A 15,870-nucleotide genomic window follows, 5' to 3' on the forward strand; every position below is an offset into this window, starting at 1 on the left:
TTTTCTGAAGCTGGAAACAGGGAGAGACAGTCAGACAGACTCCCGCATGCGCCCGACCGGGATCCACCCGGCACGCCCACCAGGGGCGACGCTCTGCCCACCAGGGGGCGATGCTCTGCCCATCCTGGGCATCGCCATGTTGCGACCAGAGCCACTCTAGCGCCTGAGGCAGAGGCCACAGAGCCATCCCCAGCGCCCGGGCCATCTTTGCTCCAATGGAGCCTCGCGCCTGAGGCAGAGGCCACAGAGCCATCCCCAGCGCCCGGGCCATCTTTGCTCCAATGGAGCCTCGGCTGCGGGAGGGGAGGAGAGAGACAGAGAGGAAAGCGCGGCGGAGGGGTGGAGAAGCAAATGGGCGCTTCTCCTGTGTGCCCTGGCCGGAATCGAACCCGGGTCCTCCGCACGCTAGGCCGACGCTCTACCGCTGAGCCAACCGGCCAGGGCCTTCCTCCACTTCTTATCGGTTCTCTTCGTCTAAGAAGGAGTCCAGGAGCCCTAGAGTCAACACGGTTTCTTGACTCTTTTCAGAGAGAGGGGGAATCAGGAATGGGAAGGAGTTGAAGACTTCTTTAAAATACAGAATTCTGCCTGACCTGTGGTGGCGCAGTGGATAAAGCGTCGACCTGGAAATGCTGAGGTCGCCGGTTCGAAACCCGGGGCTTGCCTGGTCAAGGCACATATGGGAGTTGATGCTTCCAGCTCCTACCCCCTTCTCCCTCTCTGTCTCTCTCTCTCCTCTCTAAAAATGAATAAATAAATTTATAAAAATAAAATAAAATACAGAATTCCTCAGAAAATGTTCTTATCTGTGCACAAAATACTGTGCATTTCACTGAAGCCACTAGATTGACCTGTTCCAGTTACACACCCCTGTTCTACACATACCCGAAAAGTACCTGCCCATGGTACCTGCCCATGGCCATAGCGCATGGACTACTGCGTCACTAAGGCTTCTTTAGAGCAAGCTACTCTCCTGGGAGACTCTAGGCCACACCTTGGAGCAGCTGATGGGGAATTTCAGATCCTGACCCTCGGTACAATTTATCATCATCTTTCTTGAACAACACAGCCAGTTCTTCACGATGCCGATAACCCGAAGTCTCCTACCTGGTTACCTGGGAGAATGGGGAAGAACATCTTTAGGGCCCACTCCGGACACCTTTTACTCAGGCTTTTTTCGCCATGCCTGTCTTCCAGCGCTACTAGCTAGAATTCTACCTTCACACAATTTTTGGAACAACTCAGGGAAGGGTTAGAAACAAAAATTTAAAGAAGAAATGTCAAGTCCCATTCCTTCTTCAAGCAATTTTAACTTCTTCCAAACGTCTTTATACATTCCTAGGTCTCTTTTTGGGTGGAGGAGGAACACAAGGTCGAACTCATTCATTTATCCCACATTACGAATCACTCCACGCTGTAACTGTGTCCCTACCCATCCCAGATTTAGTTCCTTAAGGACGATTCTGTCTTAATTCAATTGGTTTCCTCAGGACGCAGTTCTTTGTCTTGAAAGGTGGGGACCCACCTGTGCGTGGGGCAGAGCTACCTGGGATGGTGAGTAAGGACTTAGAGTGGGTGGAGAAGGGTCAGCAATAAACCTTTCCTCGATCCCACCCCACCCACTCTCCAGCTTGCTCCTGTAGATCTAGGCAGCCCAGTCTGGGCAAGCACCTTTCCGGTGCTTCCAAACGTTCTAGTTAAAGAGTTGGTTTAATTGCTGGCCTCCTAGAATGTAGAATCGAGTGGATTCCCCAGAGCAGATAAGTATGCGGTGAACCGGTGGATGAAGAGACGGATCGATGGGTGAGTGGGTGGATGCAGGAAAGCCTGCATGCCTCCCTCAGCATCCTCCCCAGTCAGGGGGTCAGTGATCGTTAGGCTGGCCATGTTTGGGAGCAGCGGTCAGGGTCCCTTCCCCCGGGCCCCGCCCCGCCGACCCCACCTTTCCGCGCCACGCCGCCCCACCGCCCCCTTCCCGGTGGCCCCTCCCCGCGCAGGTCTCGACTCCCGCCGCACCTCCTCCGGCTCTGCAGTGGAGGCGGGGAGGCGAGTCAGAGCGCCAGCCGGGCCGGGGCCGGAGCTGAGCCGGGGTCGGGGCAGCAGTGGGGACCCTCGAAGGCGGGGCCAGTGGGACCGCGATGGGCGTGGAGATTGAGACCATTTCCCCGGGAGACGGTACTGGGCAGCGGAACCGGGGGAGGTGGACGGGTCCCGGGCGGAGCTGGGCGGGTGGGGGTCTGATTCCGAGGTGGGGCGGAGGGTGCCCGAACCGGGAGAGGGCCTACGATGGGGGCCACCGGAGGAGACCCCAGACGGGATCCTTGGAGATCTAAGAGACGATCCTTGCTGTCTTCTCGGCGCCGGCTCACCTGGGGGGACGGAGGCGGCGACGGGGAGGCGGGGGTCTGCAGCCCGCCACCGCCCCGGAGGCCACAGGCTGCCACGGCCGCGGCTGGAACCGCTCGATTATCCGCTGCTGCTGATTTCCCAGGGCCAGGTTTTACCTTCGCTTTTTCTGCCCTGCTGGGTGAGCCCTGGAAACAGTCGAAAGGACAGGCTTTGGGGTCTCTTCTGCTGGGCAACCCCCTTCTAACGCGCCCCCCTCAGGGCCTGTGGTCCGGCAGCCCTCTGCAGGCTGGTCGGAGAGACGCTGTGGGGACCCGGCCAGTCTGAGAAGGGAGCTGCCCTCCCCCGCCCCACTCAGTTCCCGGCCATCCTGTCCACTCTCATGGCTTTCAGTGTCCTCTGCAAACTGATGGCCTTCAAACTTAAGCCTCTGGCCCAGACCTCCGATGGACCAAGTTTCCGATGGTCCATTTATCCATTTGCAGCTAAACTTCTGCCTGGATGTTCCACTGATACCTCAAAGTCCAAAAGTCCAAAACAGAACTTGCTTTCCTCTGAGTTCCCTGTTCCCTGCCTCTGGGCTTGGTGCCACCCCTGTCCCAAGCCAGACACCCAGGCCTCATCCTTGTATTTTGGGTCTGGATGTGCGAGGAATAAATAGCTAGCTATCTCTTTATTTCTTCAAACTTAATTCAGACTAGAGCCCCCATTTCCACAGGATTGGACAGGCAAACTTCCTGTCAGACATTACTCACAGCCCCAACCTCCAGAAAATTGAAGGGTCTCTTGGTTCTAGGCCACCTCCCTATTGAAAGGCAGAGGAGATTGAGACCATTTAGAAAGTCCGGCTCTACCAGGGGTCACCTGTGGGGTACAGCTTCTTTGCCCACACTGGGACCATGGCTCTGGGTCCCAGGAAGCATTTCCCCTGAGTCTTTGTTACCTCCAGGGCACTGTCATACAGCTCTGCCCGGGGGCTGGAAATCTCTTCTCCCTTCCCTGGCTCAAAGAAGCCTTTTGAGTTTTCTCTCCTTATCCTCCCTCTCTAGTCAGGGACAAGGGGCATTTTCTCCTGAGGAGGGTTAGATTTTTAGGGAAATCCTGGAGGAGCTCTGGCCTCCACTTTCCACCAGATTTAAAACCCCGAGTCAAGAAAGCACCAAAGGGCCGACAACAGTGCTGCAACCCAGAAGGAGAACATACAGATTAATACTGCAACACACATGCTGTGGTGCCTGGGATGCTCATCTGGTTGAGCCCTCTACCAACTTGTCAGGTCCTCCTGCTGAATATCTCTGGGCTCCACCCCCTGCCTTGATTCAGACCACCCTCTCTCTCACAGGGTTTTCTGCAAAGACTCTAAATTGGTCTTCCCCCTCCAGTCCCACCTCTCTGCCTTCTGCCTGACCTCTTACCTCACACCTTCTCATTTTCTGCACCAGAGCCTGAAAACTTTTTTTTTTTGTATTTTTCTGAAGTTGGAAACGGGGAGGCAGTCAGACAGACTCCCGCAAGCGCCCGACCAGGATCCACCCGGCATGCCTACCAGGGAGCGATGCTCTGCCCATCTGGGGTGTGGCTCTGCTGCAATCAGAGCCATTCTAGCGCCTGAGGCAGAGACCACAGAGCCATCCTCAGCGCCTGGGCAAACTTTGCTCCATTGGATCCTCAGCTGCAGGAGGGGAAGAGAGAAACTGAGAGGAAAGAGAGGGGGAGGGGTGGAGAAGCAGATGGGCACTTCTCCTGTGTGCCCTGGCTGGGAATCGAACCCGGGACTCCTGCACGCCAGGCCGACAGGGCCAACAGGCTAGGGCCTAAGAGCCTGAGAACTTTTAAATGCCTTTTTGACCAAGTCCCTTGCCATGCATAAAATATTTCAGTGCATCTTCCAGCTCCTCCTCCAGGCAGACGGTCATATAACCTATTCTTACCTCCCACACTAGAGCCTCATCTCTTGCTATCAGTCCCTAACCTCACTACCAATGTTTTCTCCGCACTTAGCAAGCTGCCTGAAAGTTTTAAAGACATCATCATTCAGCAAATATTTATTGACTATGTACTGTGTGCTTGTCCCTGGGGTTACAGCAGCAAACCAGATAGATCTCCTGCTGTGCTTGACTCTAGGCCTTTGAACATGTGTTCTCTCCTCCCAGATTATCTCCCATTACTTCCTCTAGCAAACCACTCATCTTTTAAGATCCCAGTTTAACCATTACCTGATGGTTAAACTGATGCTTCCCCTGACACCCACAGTCAGCTGCTGCCCGTGTGGGTTCCCATAGAGTCCTCTAAGTGTTAGCTTAGTTGTGAGCCCTCCCAAGGCATTGTTATCCAGTTCCATGGCTTTAAATTCCACCCAAATTAATACCTCCAGTGTAGACTCCCCCTCTGTCTACTTCAATAGAAACTCAGATGTCTAGTAGGCATCGTAAGACTGCCACCCACATAGATCTGTCCTCCCCAGTCTCCCCCATCACAGGAATTTGTTCCACCATCCATCCAGCTACCCAAACTGAAAGCCCGAGCAAGGTGCCTGCCTTCTCCTTCTCCCTCATCCTGTATCCCACCTCTACTCCATTAGCATACCCTGTCAGCTCTGCTTCTAGCATGTATCTCCAATATCTTTGGCTGTCTTCTCCTGCTGCCACCATATTAATTCAAGCCTTCATTGATTTCCTGTCTGGATTGTGGCAACAGGCGCCTGACCGTCTATCCTACGCACAGTAGCCAGAGTGATCTTATAAAATCTTAATTCAGATTATGTCATTCTTGCTTAAAACCCTCCAGTGGCTTCCTGCTGCACTTACAATTAAATTCAGTTCGGCTCTTTCCACTCATCTTCTCCTCCCACCCTTCTTTGCCGTCACCTGGCCTCCTTTCTATTTTGCAATTACACCCATCCTTTCCTGCCTCACGGTTTGTACACTTACTGATCCCTCTTCCTTCAGTGCTTTTCCAACATTTGCTCATCCTTCAAGTCTCACCTCTGAGAGGCCATCCTGGACCACCCTTTCTAAAAGGGTGCCCTCTGTGTCTCTCTTTAATTCATCTTTAGAGACTTTATCACAGTCTATATCTTGTTTATTTGAGGATTGTCAGGCTCCCTCCATTAGCATCTAAATTCCAAAAGAATGGGAATCTTGCCCGTGTGGTTCATTGCTCTCTCCCTCAAATCAGGCCTAGGCTTTGTATGTAGTAGGTATTCAGTAAATATTTGTGAATGATTTGGTGTTTATTCATCTTTGATCATCACAGCTATCATCCTGCTTTAGAATCTTTTACTTGTGTGTTTGTTTCCCTAACTTTATCATGAGTTCATACATTGCTCTGTGTTTCTGGAATCTAGTCCAGGCCTGGCACATAGTAAGCTGTCAGTGAATGTTTGTGGAATGGATGAGGGTAAGTAAAAGGAGCAATCAAAGAGAGAAATAGAACCAGGAGAGAGTGGAGTTGAGGAACCCAAGGAAATACAATTCAAATCAAGGCCAGAGAGGTGAAGTGACTAATCTGACTTATACAAAACAGAACCAGAATTAGAGCTATGGGCATTTCCATGGTATTGGGGGAATGCGGGCCAGTCACACCTGAACGTCCCAGATGACTTTTTCTGATACCTTACTGGTTCATCTGCCCTCATATCTCCTTGCAGGAAGGACATTCCCCAAGAAGGGCCAGACGTGTGTGGTGCACTATACAGGTAGGCTTCACTCCCCTAACCTTCCTCAGACCTGCCTCTCCCAAGGTAGGTCTCTCCTTTAATACCTCTCTCCAGAGACATCGGCTTCCTTGGACCAGGCCCAAAGCCCAAGGCAAACAAGCCTCCTCCTGACCAGTGACCCCCCACTTCTCCCAGCCAGTGTCGTGGGGATGAGAACGGGGATGCAAGGCTGGCTAACCCCTCCCCGTGTGTACCAGCACGTCATCCACGGTGCCAGCCGGAGTCAAGCCCCTCCATTTCTGTTACCTCTCTGTGGGCAGAGTGGAGCCCTGGCCTTCCTGGCTCTGATATTTGGCAGTCCTTTCTTATAGCTCTGAGAGCCCTGGCCATCCCTCTCGGCTACCCCTTCTCTACAGTGTTATCAGAGGAGAGGAGGGTGGCTCCTTCAGAACCTCCTCTTTTCAAAAGCAGACTATTCAATCTAGCCTACTGTTATCAAGCACCTACTGTGTGCAAGATGCTGTTAGGCACTGGGGCACAAAGATGAAAAGGAGGAGTTCCTGCCTTCTTTGGGGCTGGGGTGGGGGAGGGCAGACAGGCCACCCCGAGGCTCTGGCACAGTGGAGGGGGCGACAGCAGTGCTCTGGGAGCTGGGGTGTGGGTAACATTGCATCTCTGCAAACCCCTCTTAGATAATATATGTTGAAAGGACAGGTGGGCTGAGGAACATTCTAGATGGAGTTCCTGAGGTGTTTGTTCCAAGGGGGGTGAGTGCTCTGCCTTGTGACCTGCTTCCCAATGTGGCAAACCTGGTGACAGACACGTAACAGATGGCAAGGCCAGTTTAATTCTAGGATGTATTGAGATGGGTCCATTTTTAGCATTTCTCTGGTCCAGCGTGAAGTGCCAGGTTAATTCTAGGCAGATAGTGTAGGAATTTTTCTCAACTGCTGTGTTTTTGGTTGCCGACGTCAGTGGGTTGGATCTGTATTTTATCTCCTGGTAATGTGGCCTTATTACCATGAGTCTCCTGGGGGCTTCTGACCTGTATAATTGCTTTATTTGTTCTACATGTTGCAGACCGATCTGTACTTATCAAGTTACTGAAACCACAACATTCTTTTGCAAAGACTTTTCACAATACAGAGAGCAGGCAACAGGCATTAAATACATCAGCCATGAGGGGCTCTTGTTTGGGGAGGGACGGTCTCATCAAATACAACAGGAGATTACATGGGACTTTTGGGCAAACTTTTAAAATTAAATACAGAGAACATAAATTTAAGATGTACAGCTCCATGAAATTTTTCAAAGGGATCACGCTTAGGTAGCTACCACCTAGATCAGCGTGTGTTCCCTGCATCCCCGTGAGTCTCCTTCCTATCTCCTCCCAGTTATCACACTTCCCTGAAGGTAACCAGCGTTTTTTGTCCCCATGAATTATTTTGCCAGTTTCTGAACACTGTATAAATGGAATAATAGTGTATTCTTTTATGTTTGGCCTATTTCACTGAACATTATATCTGTGAGATTTATCCAGAGTGGTTGGTCTTTTTTATTCTTGTACAGTTTTCTTTATGTGAATATACCGTTATTCTTTTTACAGCTGATGACCATTTGACTTTTTGTTTTGGGTTATCGTGAACAGCCTTGCTTTGAACAGTCTCGCAGATGTCTTTTGGTGCACATCTGTATCTATTTCGGCTGGGTGTATACCCAGAAGTGGAATTGCTAGGGCATAGGGTTATAGTTATACCTGCCCAGCTTCACCAGATACTGCAAGTAGCTTTCCAAAGTAGTTGCGCCAATTTCCACTCCCATCTGCAATGTGTGAGCCCAGTCCTTCCACACCCTTAAGACTTGGTTTTGTGCCCTGGCTGGTTGGCTCAGCGGTAGAGCGTCGGCCTGGCGTGTGTGGGACCCGGGTTTGATGCCCGGCCAGGGCACATAGGAGAAGCGCCCATCTGCTTCTCCACCCCCTCCCCCTCCTTCCTCTCTGTCTCTCTCTTCCCCTCCCGCAGCCAAGGCTCCATTGGAGCAAAGATGGCCCGGGCGCTGGGGATGGCTCCTTGGCCTCTGCCCCAGGCGCTGGAGTGGCTCTGGTCTCGGCAGAGCGACGCCCCGGAGGGGCAGAGCATCGCCCCCTGGTGGGCAGAGCGTTGCCCCTGGTGGGCATGCCGGGTGGATCCCAGTCGGGCGCATGTGGGAGTCTGACTGTCTCTCCCCGTTTCCAGCTTCAGAAAAATACAAAAAAAAAACAAAAAAAAACCTTCGTTTGTTTCTGCCCACTCCAGGTACCCAGTGGTGTCTCATTGTGGGTTTGAATCGCATTGTCTTGAAGACTCATGAAGTTGAGTAGCTTTTCATGTGTCTATTGGCCATTTGGATAGCCTCTTGTCTTCTCACATTTTGTCCATTAAAAAAATTAGGTTGTCTTTTCCTTTTGATTTGTAGGAATTCTTTATGTAGTCTAGCTATGAGTCTCTTGTTGGTTATATCTATTTCAAACATCTCCCATGCCATCGCTTGCTTGCCTTTTTACTTTATTGTCATATTTTTAACAGGTCTTAATTTGCATAAAGTCCTCTATATCCTCCTTTTACTTTATAGGTAGTCCTTTTCATGTTCAGAAATCTTTGTCCATTCCTAGGTCATGAAGATATTCTTTTATTCATTATCTTGTAGCTTTATTATTTCTCATATTTAGGTTTGATTCATCTGGAATTGATTTTTGTATGAAGGTGAAGTAGGGGTCAATGTTCATCCCCCCCATATGGATTTACATTTGATCCAGCAACATTAATTTAAAAAAATCCTTTATCCGTTGCATTGGAGGAGCACCTTTGTCAAATCAAGCACCATATATGTGGGCCTGTTTCTGGACTGAATGGTTTTGGCTGAACTTGTAGCAGTAGATAACTGTATATAATCTGAAGTAGATTGTCATATGAACCCTGAAGAAATTGGGGAATGAGAAAGTTGGTCTTTAAATACTGTGAATGTGGGTGCATATCCATATATGTATTTGTTCACGTATGTGTCTATGTGAGTATTTTTTATCTTTCTACCTAAGTATTTTCTTAGCGTGTTTGGCCATCAGGATTTTTCTTCTGAGGGCATGTGCGCAAGTGCATGTGAGCATGCATGCGTATCTCTGTGTATCTGAACATCTTAGCAACCTGTGTATCATGAATTTGTATTTGAGCTTAGTATCCATCTGTGTAGCCATAGGGTTTTCTCCTTTGCTTGACTTAGTACCCAGGGATAGAGTCCAATTTATTCTACCCAGAAAGTAGGTAGTAAGACTGTCCCTGGTGTACAGTTATAATAATTAGGAAGAGGAATCATAGATGCTCAGATACTAAGCTGGGCCAGACCTCCTATGTTAAACACGGCAAATCTGGGGAAATGAGAAAGTGATATGCTTAACTTCACACAAGGAGTTAGTGCCAGAGTAAGGTCACAATCTAGTCTCTCTACTTACAGGGCAGGTCTTTCTTTGATCCTCAGTTGCCTTTTGTGGTTCAGGGGCTGCAGTAAGAAGTCTTACTTAGATCAGCATCATTTGCAGGTCTGATCTAAGAGTCAGTCACAAATGAGAAAATAGAAAAGCAGCTCTTGGGCCTTAGGCAGCTGGACTGAGACCAGTGTGTGTATCAGGGATCACAAGGCATGTGCAGCTGGAGGGATGGATGCCCCAAACTGCTGAGGACAACACAAGGTGTTGGGGCTCAAACAGCCCTGTCTGTATGGGCCCCGGAGGCTACCACTGATTGGCTGGGTCACCTTATACTGTGCACTGTGACCTTTGGGTTTTGCATGTTGAGGAAACCTTGGGAAAATCAGGTGAGGACTCAACCTGAGGGGAAATGCCTGGGAAAACATCTTCAGGATGAGAAAGTGGCCCTCCAAAAGTTGTAAAGCACAGAGGTATTTGGAAAAGGCGTGACCTGTATAGGAGATGGGGGGGTAGAAAGAGGGAGCAGAGAGGGCTGTCGGGCAAGCAGCAGCCAGATCTTGAAGTGCCTCTTATGCTGTGCAGATTTTTGGATTCTGCCACAGGGAGCAACTGAAATGTTTTAAGCAAGGGAGTGATATGATCAGATATGCTTTAAAAAATCATTCAGGGTGCAATGTGGAGAAAGGAATGGAGCAAAGACCATTTAGAGGTTGCTCCCATGCACAAGTGGACATGATGGTGACTTGGTGAGACCCCAGGATGGTGGAAATAGAAATGGAAAAAATAGGTTATCCCAAAGATATATAAGACTTGTTGACAGGCTGTAGATGGGGAAAAGGCAGAGGGAAGAGTCCATTTTTCTTGTTTGGGCAACAGGTCTGATGGGGAAGATTGGAAGAGGAGGTTTGTGCAGAATAGGAATGCTATTTTAGATACACTGAAACTGAATTGGGAGTTGACTCATGACCACAGCTCTTTCTTACCTTATTCTTGCTCTCACAGGAATGCTCCAAAATGGGAAGAAATTTGATTCATCCAGAGACAGAAACAAACCCTTCAAGTTCAGAATTGGCAAACAGGAAGTCATCAAGGGTTTTGAAGAAGGTGCAGCACAGGTAGGAGGAAGATCCTAGTTGTGGGGGACTTGAGGAGTTGGGGCTCTGGGCTCAATAATCCACTCTGCCCCCATTCCCCACCCCTTCACAGACCACTACTGCTGACTCCACTGCTAGGATGTGGTCACACCATCTAATTTCAGTCCTGGCTTTGTGCTCCCAACCCTTTTGTTGCCTGCACGACTCCTTTGTGACACTGGGATCTGTCATTCCAAAGTCATCTCCCCCCTACCGTTTGTTCAGAACTGGGGAGGCTCGTGAGTTACCAGCTGTCCCTGACTGAGGCAGAAGAATTACACCGTTTCCTTGAAAATAAGACATCCCCCGAAAATAAGACCTAGTGCGTTTTTAGGGGCAAAAATTAATATGACACTGTCTTATTTTCTGGGAAACATAGTAGTATATATAAGCCAAGGTGGTTTATTTTTTTAACTTAAAAAAAATAACCAAGCAAACGAATTTCAGACTTGCAACAATATTGCAGAAATAGTAAGAGTTCCCATGTTCCATACCCAGCTTCCGGAAATGTTACCATTTTACATAACCACAGTACAATGATAAACACCAGGACATTAACATTGATACAATACTATTAGCCAATGTGTTTAAATTTTGGAGGCAGATATTCAAAATTTAAAAAGAAGTGTATTCAAAAACTTCACTAATAGTCTAACTACGGCTGTTTCTTGATAAGTGCTGTGATGAGCCGTGGTTCAAGCTCAGCTTCCTCAGTCCATCGAGTCACGATGTTCCACTAGAGTAGTTCTTTCAGACCTCTCCACCTTGCTGTGGCTCTAACCTCTCAAGCCCTCAATGAATCGCCTCTGTACCTAATCGTGTATATGTGCTCTTTAGACACCCTTTACACCCTTTAGGTTTCCTTGGAAGAGGGTGAGGAACAATTATGAACAAATACTAGTGTTTGGGCCATACACCAATTGAATAACCAGCAATGACTGTCGGGTAAATGAATTTGAGACTGCTTTGTGGAAGTTCCTGTCCCACAATCAAGTTTCTACTGTTCTGAGGCAGAATCTGCAGTTAACTCTTAGGACTTTAGTGTGCCATGTATAAAATTCATCTTAGATTTTCAGTTACCATAAGGATGGTTTGGGAAAATGCCATAGTTATCTTACTTTTTTCTTTTAAATCAAGCTGGGTCCTCTTTCTCCTCTCCCCATCTGCCCCCATCCCTGCTAGATGAGCTTGGGGCAGAGGGCGAAGCTGACCTGCACCCCTGACGTGGCGTATGGAGCCACAGGCCACCCTGGTGTCATCCCTCCCAATGCCACCCTCATCTTTGACGTGGAGCTGCTCAACTTAGAGTGAAGGCAGGAAGGAACTTAAGGTGGCTGGAGACGGTTGCTGCGCACCCTCCCAGCCTGCTCTGCCACTGGGACGACTCCTCTCGCTGGGGGCTCTTGACCAGTGTGCTAACCTCACTGCCCTACGACATTATCCATTCTCTACGCCCAAGTTGTTCTGTATGTGTTGGTCATTGTTCACGCACATCTTTGCTTAAGGAAACTTTGGTTGCAGATTGAAACATTTCAGGTTGTGCATTTTGTGTGATGCATGTAGTAGCCATTTCTGATCACAGAACACAGATTTCTTGTTCGCACAATCTACACTGCCTTACCTTCACTTAAGCCAGATATACAGGTGCTCAGACATGAAATGTACATGGTGTACACAGAGGGACTTGAGCCAGTTACCTTTGCTGTCACTTTCTTAGATAATTGTTGGCTGCTGACTTACAAAATGTCCTCTTTGGAAATGACATATAAAATAAAGGCTCTGTGCTTGACAAATCCTGTCCATCCTTATTGTAGGTAGAAAGTACTTTAAGGACCACATTAAGCCAGTTGCCCTTGGGAAAAGAGTGGGAAGGAGTCTTCCAAGTAGCCAAGAGAGCAACAATAAATAGAATTGCTATGTGAGTACTGTACATGCTAGGTCTTGTTCTGTATTATTTTAAAATAAAATTACCCACAAATCGTCTGAACAGCCCTACAAGGTAGGTATTTGCCATTCATTTCACAGGCTCAAGTCTCTGAATAACTAAAGGGATACACTGTGCTCAAATCCCACAGCCTAGCAATCAAATATGGGGCTTGAGCCCTTTGTGATCTGCAGTCTGTAGCCGTCAGAACTTTGAGGGATGAGCGGCCCTCACCCAGATGGGAAAGGGACACTGTGCATCTGAACAGATGATGGTGTGGAAGGCCTGAGAGCCACAGTACCTCACAATGGGAAGCTACCTTTGAAAAGAATGGGTGAATCTGAGCTTGTTTTCACATTAACTGCTTAGCTGCATGTAGATTTGCTCTAACTCATGATGGGGAATAACTTCAGAGAAGAATGTGTAATTCTGTATTGCTTCCACACATACTTAATTTACCAACTCGTGAGAATTCCCAGTTCGGTTTTAAAATCAGCCCACTTATTGGTGTGTTCATCAAAGGAGCCCAGGGCAGTGTGGCCAAGAGATTTTTCTTTTAGTTAGCATAGCTTTTAAACATAGGGTTCTTCTGTCGGTGGTGACCTGAAACTGTTAAGACTGAGGAGGAACTGGTAACAGGTCCTGTTTCCTCCAGAGACTCATGATAATGTCATTTATATGATATGATATGGGGCCACATCATGGCTGTTTCATCTCCCCCTTTTGCCTCCAGGAAGTTCTGGCTGTACTCCTCAGCTAAGGACTGAGGAATTAGAAAGCAGCACTTTAGGATAGAGGGAATGAAATGAGGAAGAGGCTGCCTTGCTCTTGATCGCCCAGTCCCTGGGCGAGCCTCTGCTGTGGAGCTAGACCAGCTGGAAGGCGCTGCCCTCAGAACGTCCTAGCTCCCAGCTTCTTCCATAAATAAATGTCTATGATCATTTCTTACAACTTAGCCTGATTCCTCATGTTTTTGGCTGTGACACCAATAGGGTACCAAGAACCGCTGCAGGGGACCATTCTGGAGTATATGAAAGATCAGTCTAGGGTATGTATTCCCTATGTGGTAAAAGGAGACACCCACTAAGAACCAAAATAAACAAATAGAAAATACAAATCCTTACTGGCTAGCATCCGGACAGGATAGGCTAGGAGTGGCAGGCCCTGCCTTCCTGGCACTCTTAAAAAAAGATGGTGCAGAAATTACAGTCCAGTAGCGAACAAGCTGGGACTCTCCTGACGGCCAGAAAGCTGCTAAGCAGGAGAGTGAGGATGAGCTGTTAGCAGTCACTTTCAAACTTCTGTCCAAAACACTCTCCAGTCATACAAAACCTTTCTTAGAAGCTCGAACTTGAACCGAGAAGAATGTAAAGGAGCTCTGGCACACGTGTATACACATACATGTGAATGGACACAATCACCTCTTGCACTCTTAAAAGCAGTTTGAAAAACTGAGCCTTTGATGCCTGGTGCAGAGGACTGATTGAGTATAACCTCAGCATCTGAGCACACACAGACCCGGCGCTGACCAGGTCCTCAATATCTGTCCACTCAATTAAAGGTCTTCTATCTTAACTGGGACAGGCCACAAAATTGCCAAACAATTCAAGGGAATTTTTAAAACTCTTTAGGTCATGACATTCAGCTAACAGATACTAATCCAAAGAAAAAACTGGCCATAATCTTCAGTACAAATTTCCCTTTGTTATTAATTTGTTTTCCCCTTACAAAAATATCTTTTAGAAAATTCTTTTCACATTTGTAAATAACTAAGGACATATAATGCATAACAAAAATACAGAATTCACAAAAGCATTTGTAAGAAAATATACAGTTGTGGCCCTTTTGTCATCTGCCTGTCCTTAGAAATGACTCCATTACAGTGCTTTCAAAAAGCACTCAGACATAGTAACATTTCTTCATTTCCAATATAAGCTTTGAAAAGACAGGACAAAAGTATAAAATAGCCTATTTTCTTAAAGTGATGATCGATTTCAAAGATAAGTGCATTTAAAAGTAGAATAGATGTTCTTGGTAGATTAGAATCGTTTTTTAAGCAATTAAGTCCTTACACTCTTCGAGTTGGGAGTTGGGTTATAGTTTTATATTTTTATATATGTATGTATGTGTGTAGATGTATACAGACATATATATACACACACATATACACATCTACATATAACCACACACAGTTGGTAATAACTATATTATTTCCATGCTATGGGAATTCATGATTATAAGAATAAGCATCACATTTTTTATAGCAAAAATTTACTATGAACTAAGGTCCAAAATATATACAGACACTCATTAATTAAATGAAAAGACTACATTAATACAATCTTACACAAGCAATAACACTACCCAAGCTGAGTGCTCTCATATTTCTAACAAGCTGTCATTTGAATGGCCATTTCTAGAATTGACCTCTGTTCTAAACAACGGTATCCATATTCACAAAGGTAGTTAATTGTAAAGCAAGTATTATTCAAACGTACTGGCATGATTAATAACTGGCTGATTTTATAGCAACATTTTTGAGGGGGTAAGTAAGTGGAGACAGAGAGACAGACTCCTTCATGTGCCCTGACGGGGATCCACCCAGCGACCCATCTGGGGCTGATGCTCTGCCCATCTGGGGCCATGCTCTTATCCAAGCTATTTTTAGCGCTTGAGGTGGAGGCTCCAGGGAGCCATGTTCAGTGCCCGGGCCAACACGCTCGAAACAATCGAGCCATGGTTACAGCAACTTTTAACATAAACATTTTATTCATTCAACCAATTCGATGAGCTTTGGTATCCTTACCTGCAAAACGGAGATATCAACTTTCACTGAGTTATTATTAAAATTTCCATTATTTATAGGCATGCAATAAAGACAGTACTCTAACAAGTTCCCTGATCGCTAAGCACAGGTCTGCACACCAGGGCATTAAAAATACAGAAAGGTCCCTGCTCTTAAGAAGCTCAGTCTCTCGTCTGACCCAGGTTTGAGACCCCGAAGTCACCAGTTTGAGCATGGGCTCATCTGGTTTGAGCAAAGCTCACCAGCTTGAACCCAAGGTCGCTGGCTCAAACAAAGGGTTACTTGGTCTGCTGAAGGCCCACGGTCAAGGCACATATGAGAAAGCAATCAATGAACAACTAAGGTGTTTCAACAAAAAACTGATGATTGATGCTTCTCATCTCTCCCCGTTCCTGCCTGTTTGTCCCTATTTATCCCTCTGTCTGTTAAAAAAAAAAAAAAAAAAAGAAGCAGCTCAGTCTCTTGGTCCAACTACCACCAAATAATTATTGTTCAACTGCTATTTATCCCCCTGCTGTAAAACAGGAGGGGAAAATTCAAGAG

At 47.3% G+C, this 15,870-nt stretch overlaps 1 protein-coding gene across 2 annotated transcripts; it reads left to right on the plus strand.

Moving 5' to 3' along the window:
- Positions 1-2,012: 2,012 nt before the first annotated feature.
- Positions 2,013-15,776, plus strand: FKBP1B (FKBP prolyl isomerase 1B). Of its 2 annotated transcripts, none has more exons than XM_066237398.1 (4): positions 2,013-2,175; positions 5,996-6,043; positions 10,467-10,579; positions 11,735-15,776. In XM_066237398.1, the coding sequence occupies exons 1-4, from the start codon at positions 2,139-2,141 to the stop codon at positions 11,777-11,779; spliced, it is 243 nt and encodes an 80-aa protein (XP_066093495.1). In that variant the 5' UTR covers positions 2,013-2,138; the 3' UTR covers positions 11,780-15,776. The 2 variants fall into 2 exon arrangements, with proteins under 2 accessions (XP_066093495.1, XP_066093494.1); XM_066237397.1 differs by having other exon boundaries at positions 2,018-2,175; positions 11,780-15,776.
- The last annotated feature ends 94 nt before the right edge of the window (positions 15,777-15,870 follow it).

Source organism: Saccopteryx bilineata, chromosome 6 (assembly GCF_036850765.1).
Source record: "Saccopteryx bilineata isolate mSacBil1 chromosome 6, mSacBil1_pri_phased_curated, whole genome shotgun sequence".
Classification (NCBI taxonomy): Eukaryota; Metazoa; Chordata; class Mammalia; order Chiroptera; family Emballonuridae; genus Saccopteryx; species Saccopteryx bilineata.

What these genes read in the sequence shown, in the direction of transcription:
- FKBP1B (XM_066237397.1), top strand. Translation starts at nt 2,139, where the DNA reads ATGGGCGTGGAGATTGAGACCATTTCCCCGGGAGACG. An exon ending in GTGTGTGGTGCACTATACAG is followed by an intron (nt 6,044 to 10,466) that starts GTAGGCTTCACT and finishes TTGCTCTCACAG; the next exon opens with GAATGCTCCAAAATGGGAAG. An exon ending in TTGAAGAAGGTGCAGCACAG is followed by an intron (nt 10,580 to 11,779) that starts GTAGGAGGAAGA and finishes CATCCCTGCTAG; the next exon opens with ATGAGCTTGGGGCAGAGGGC.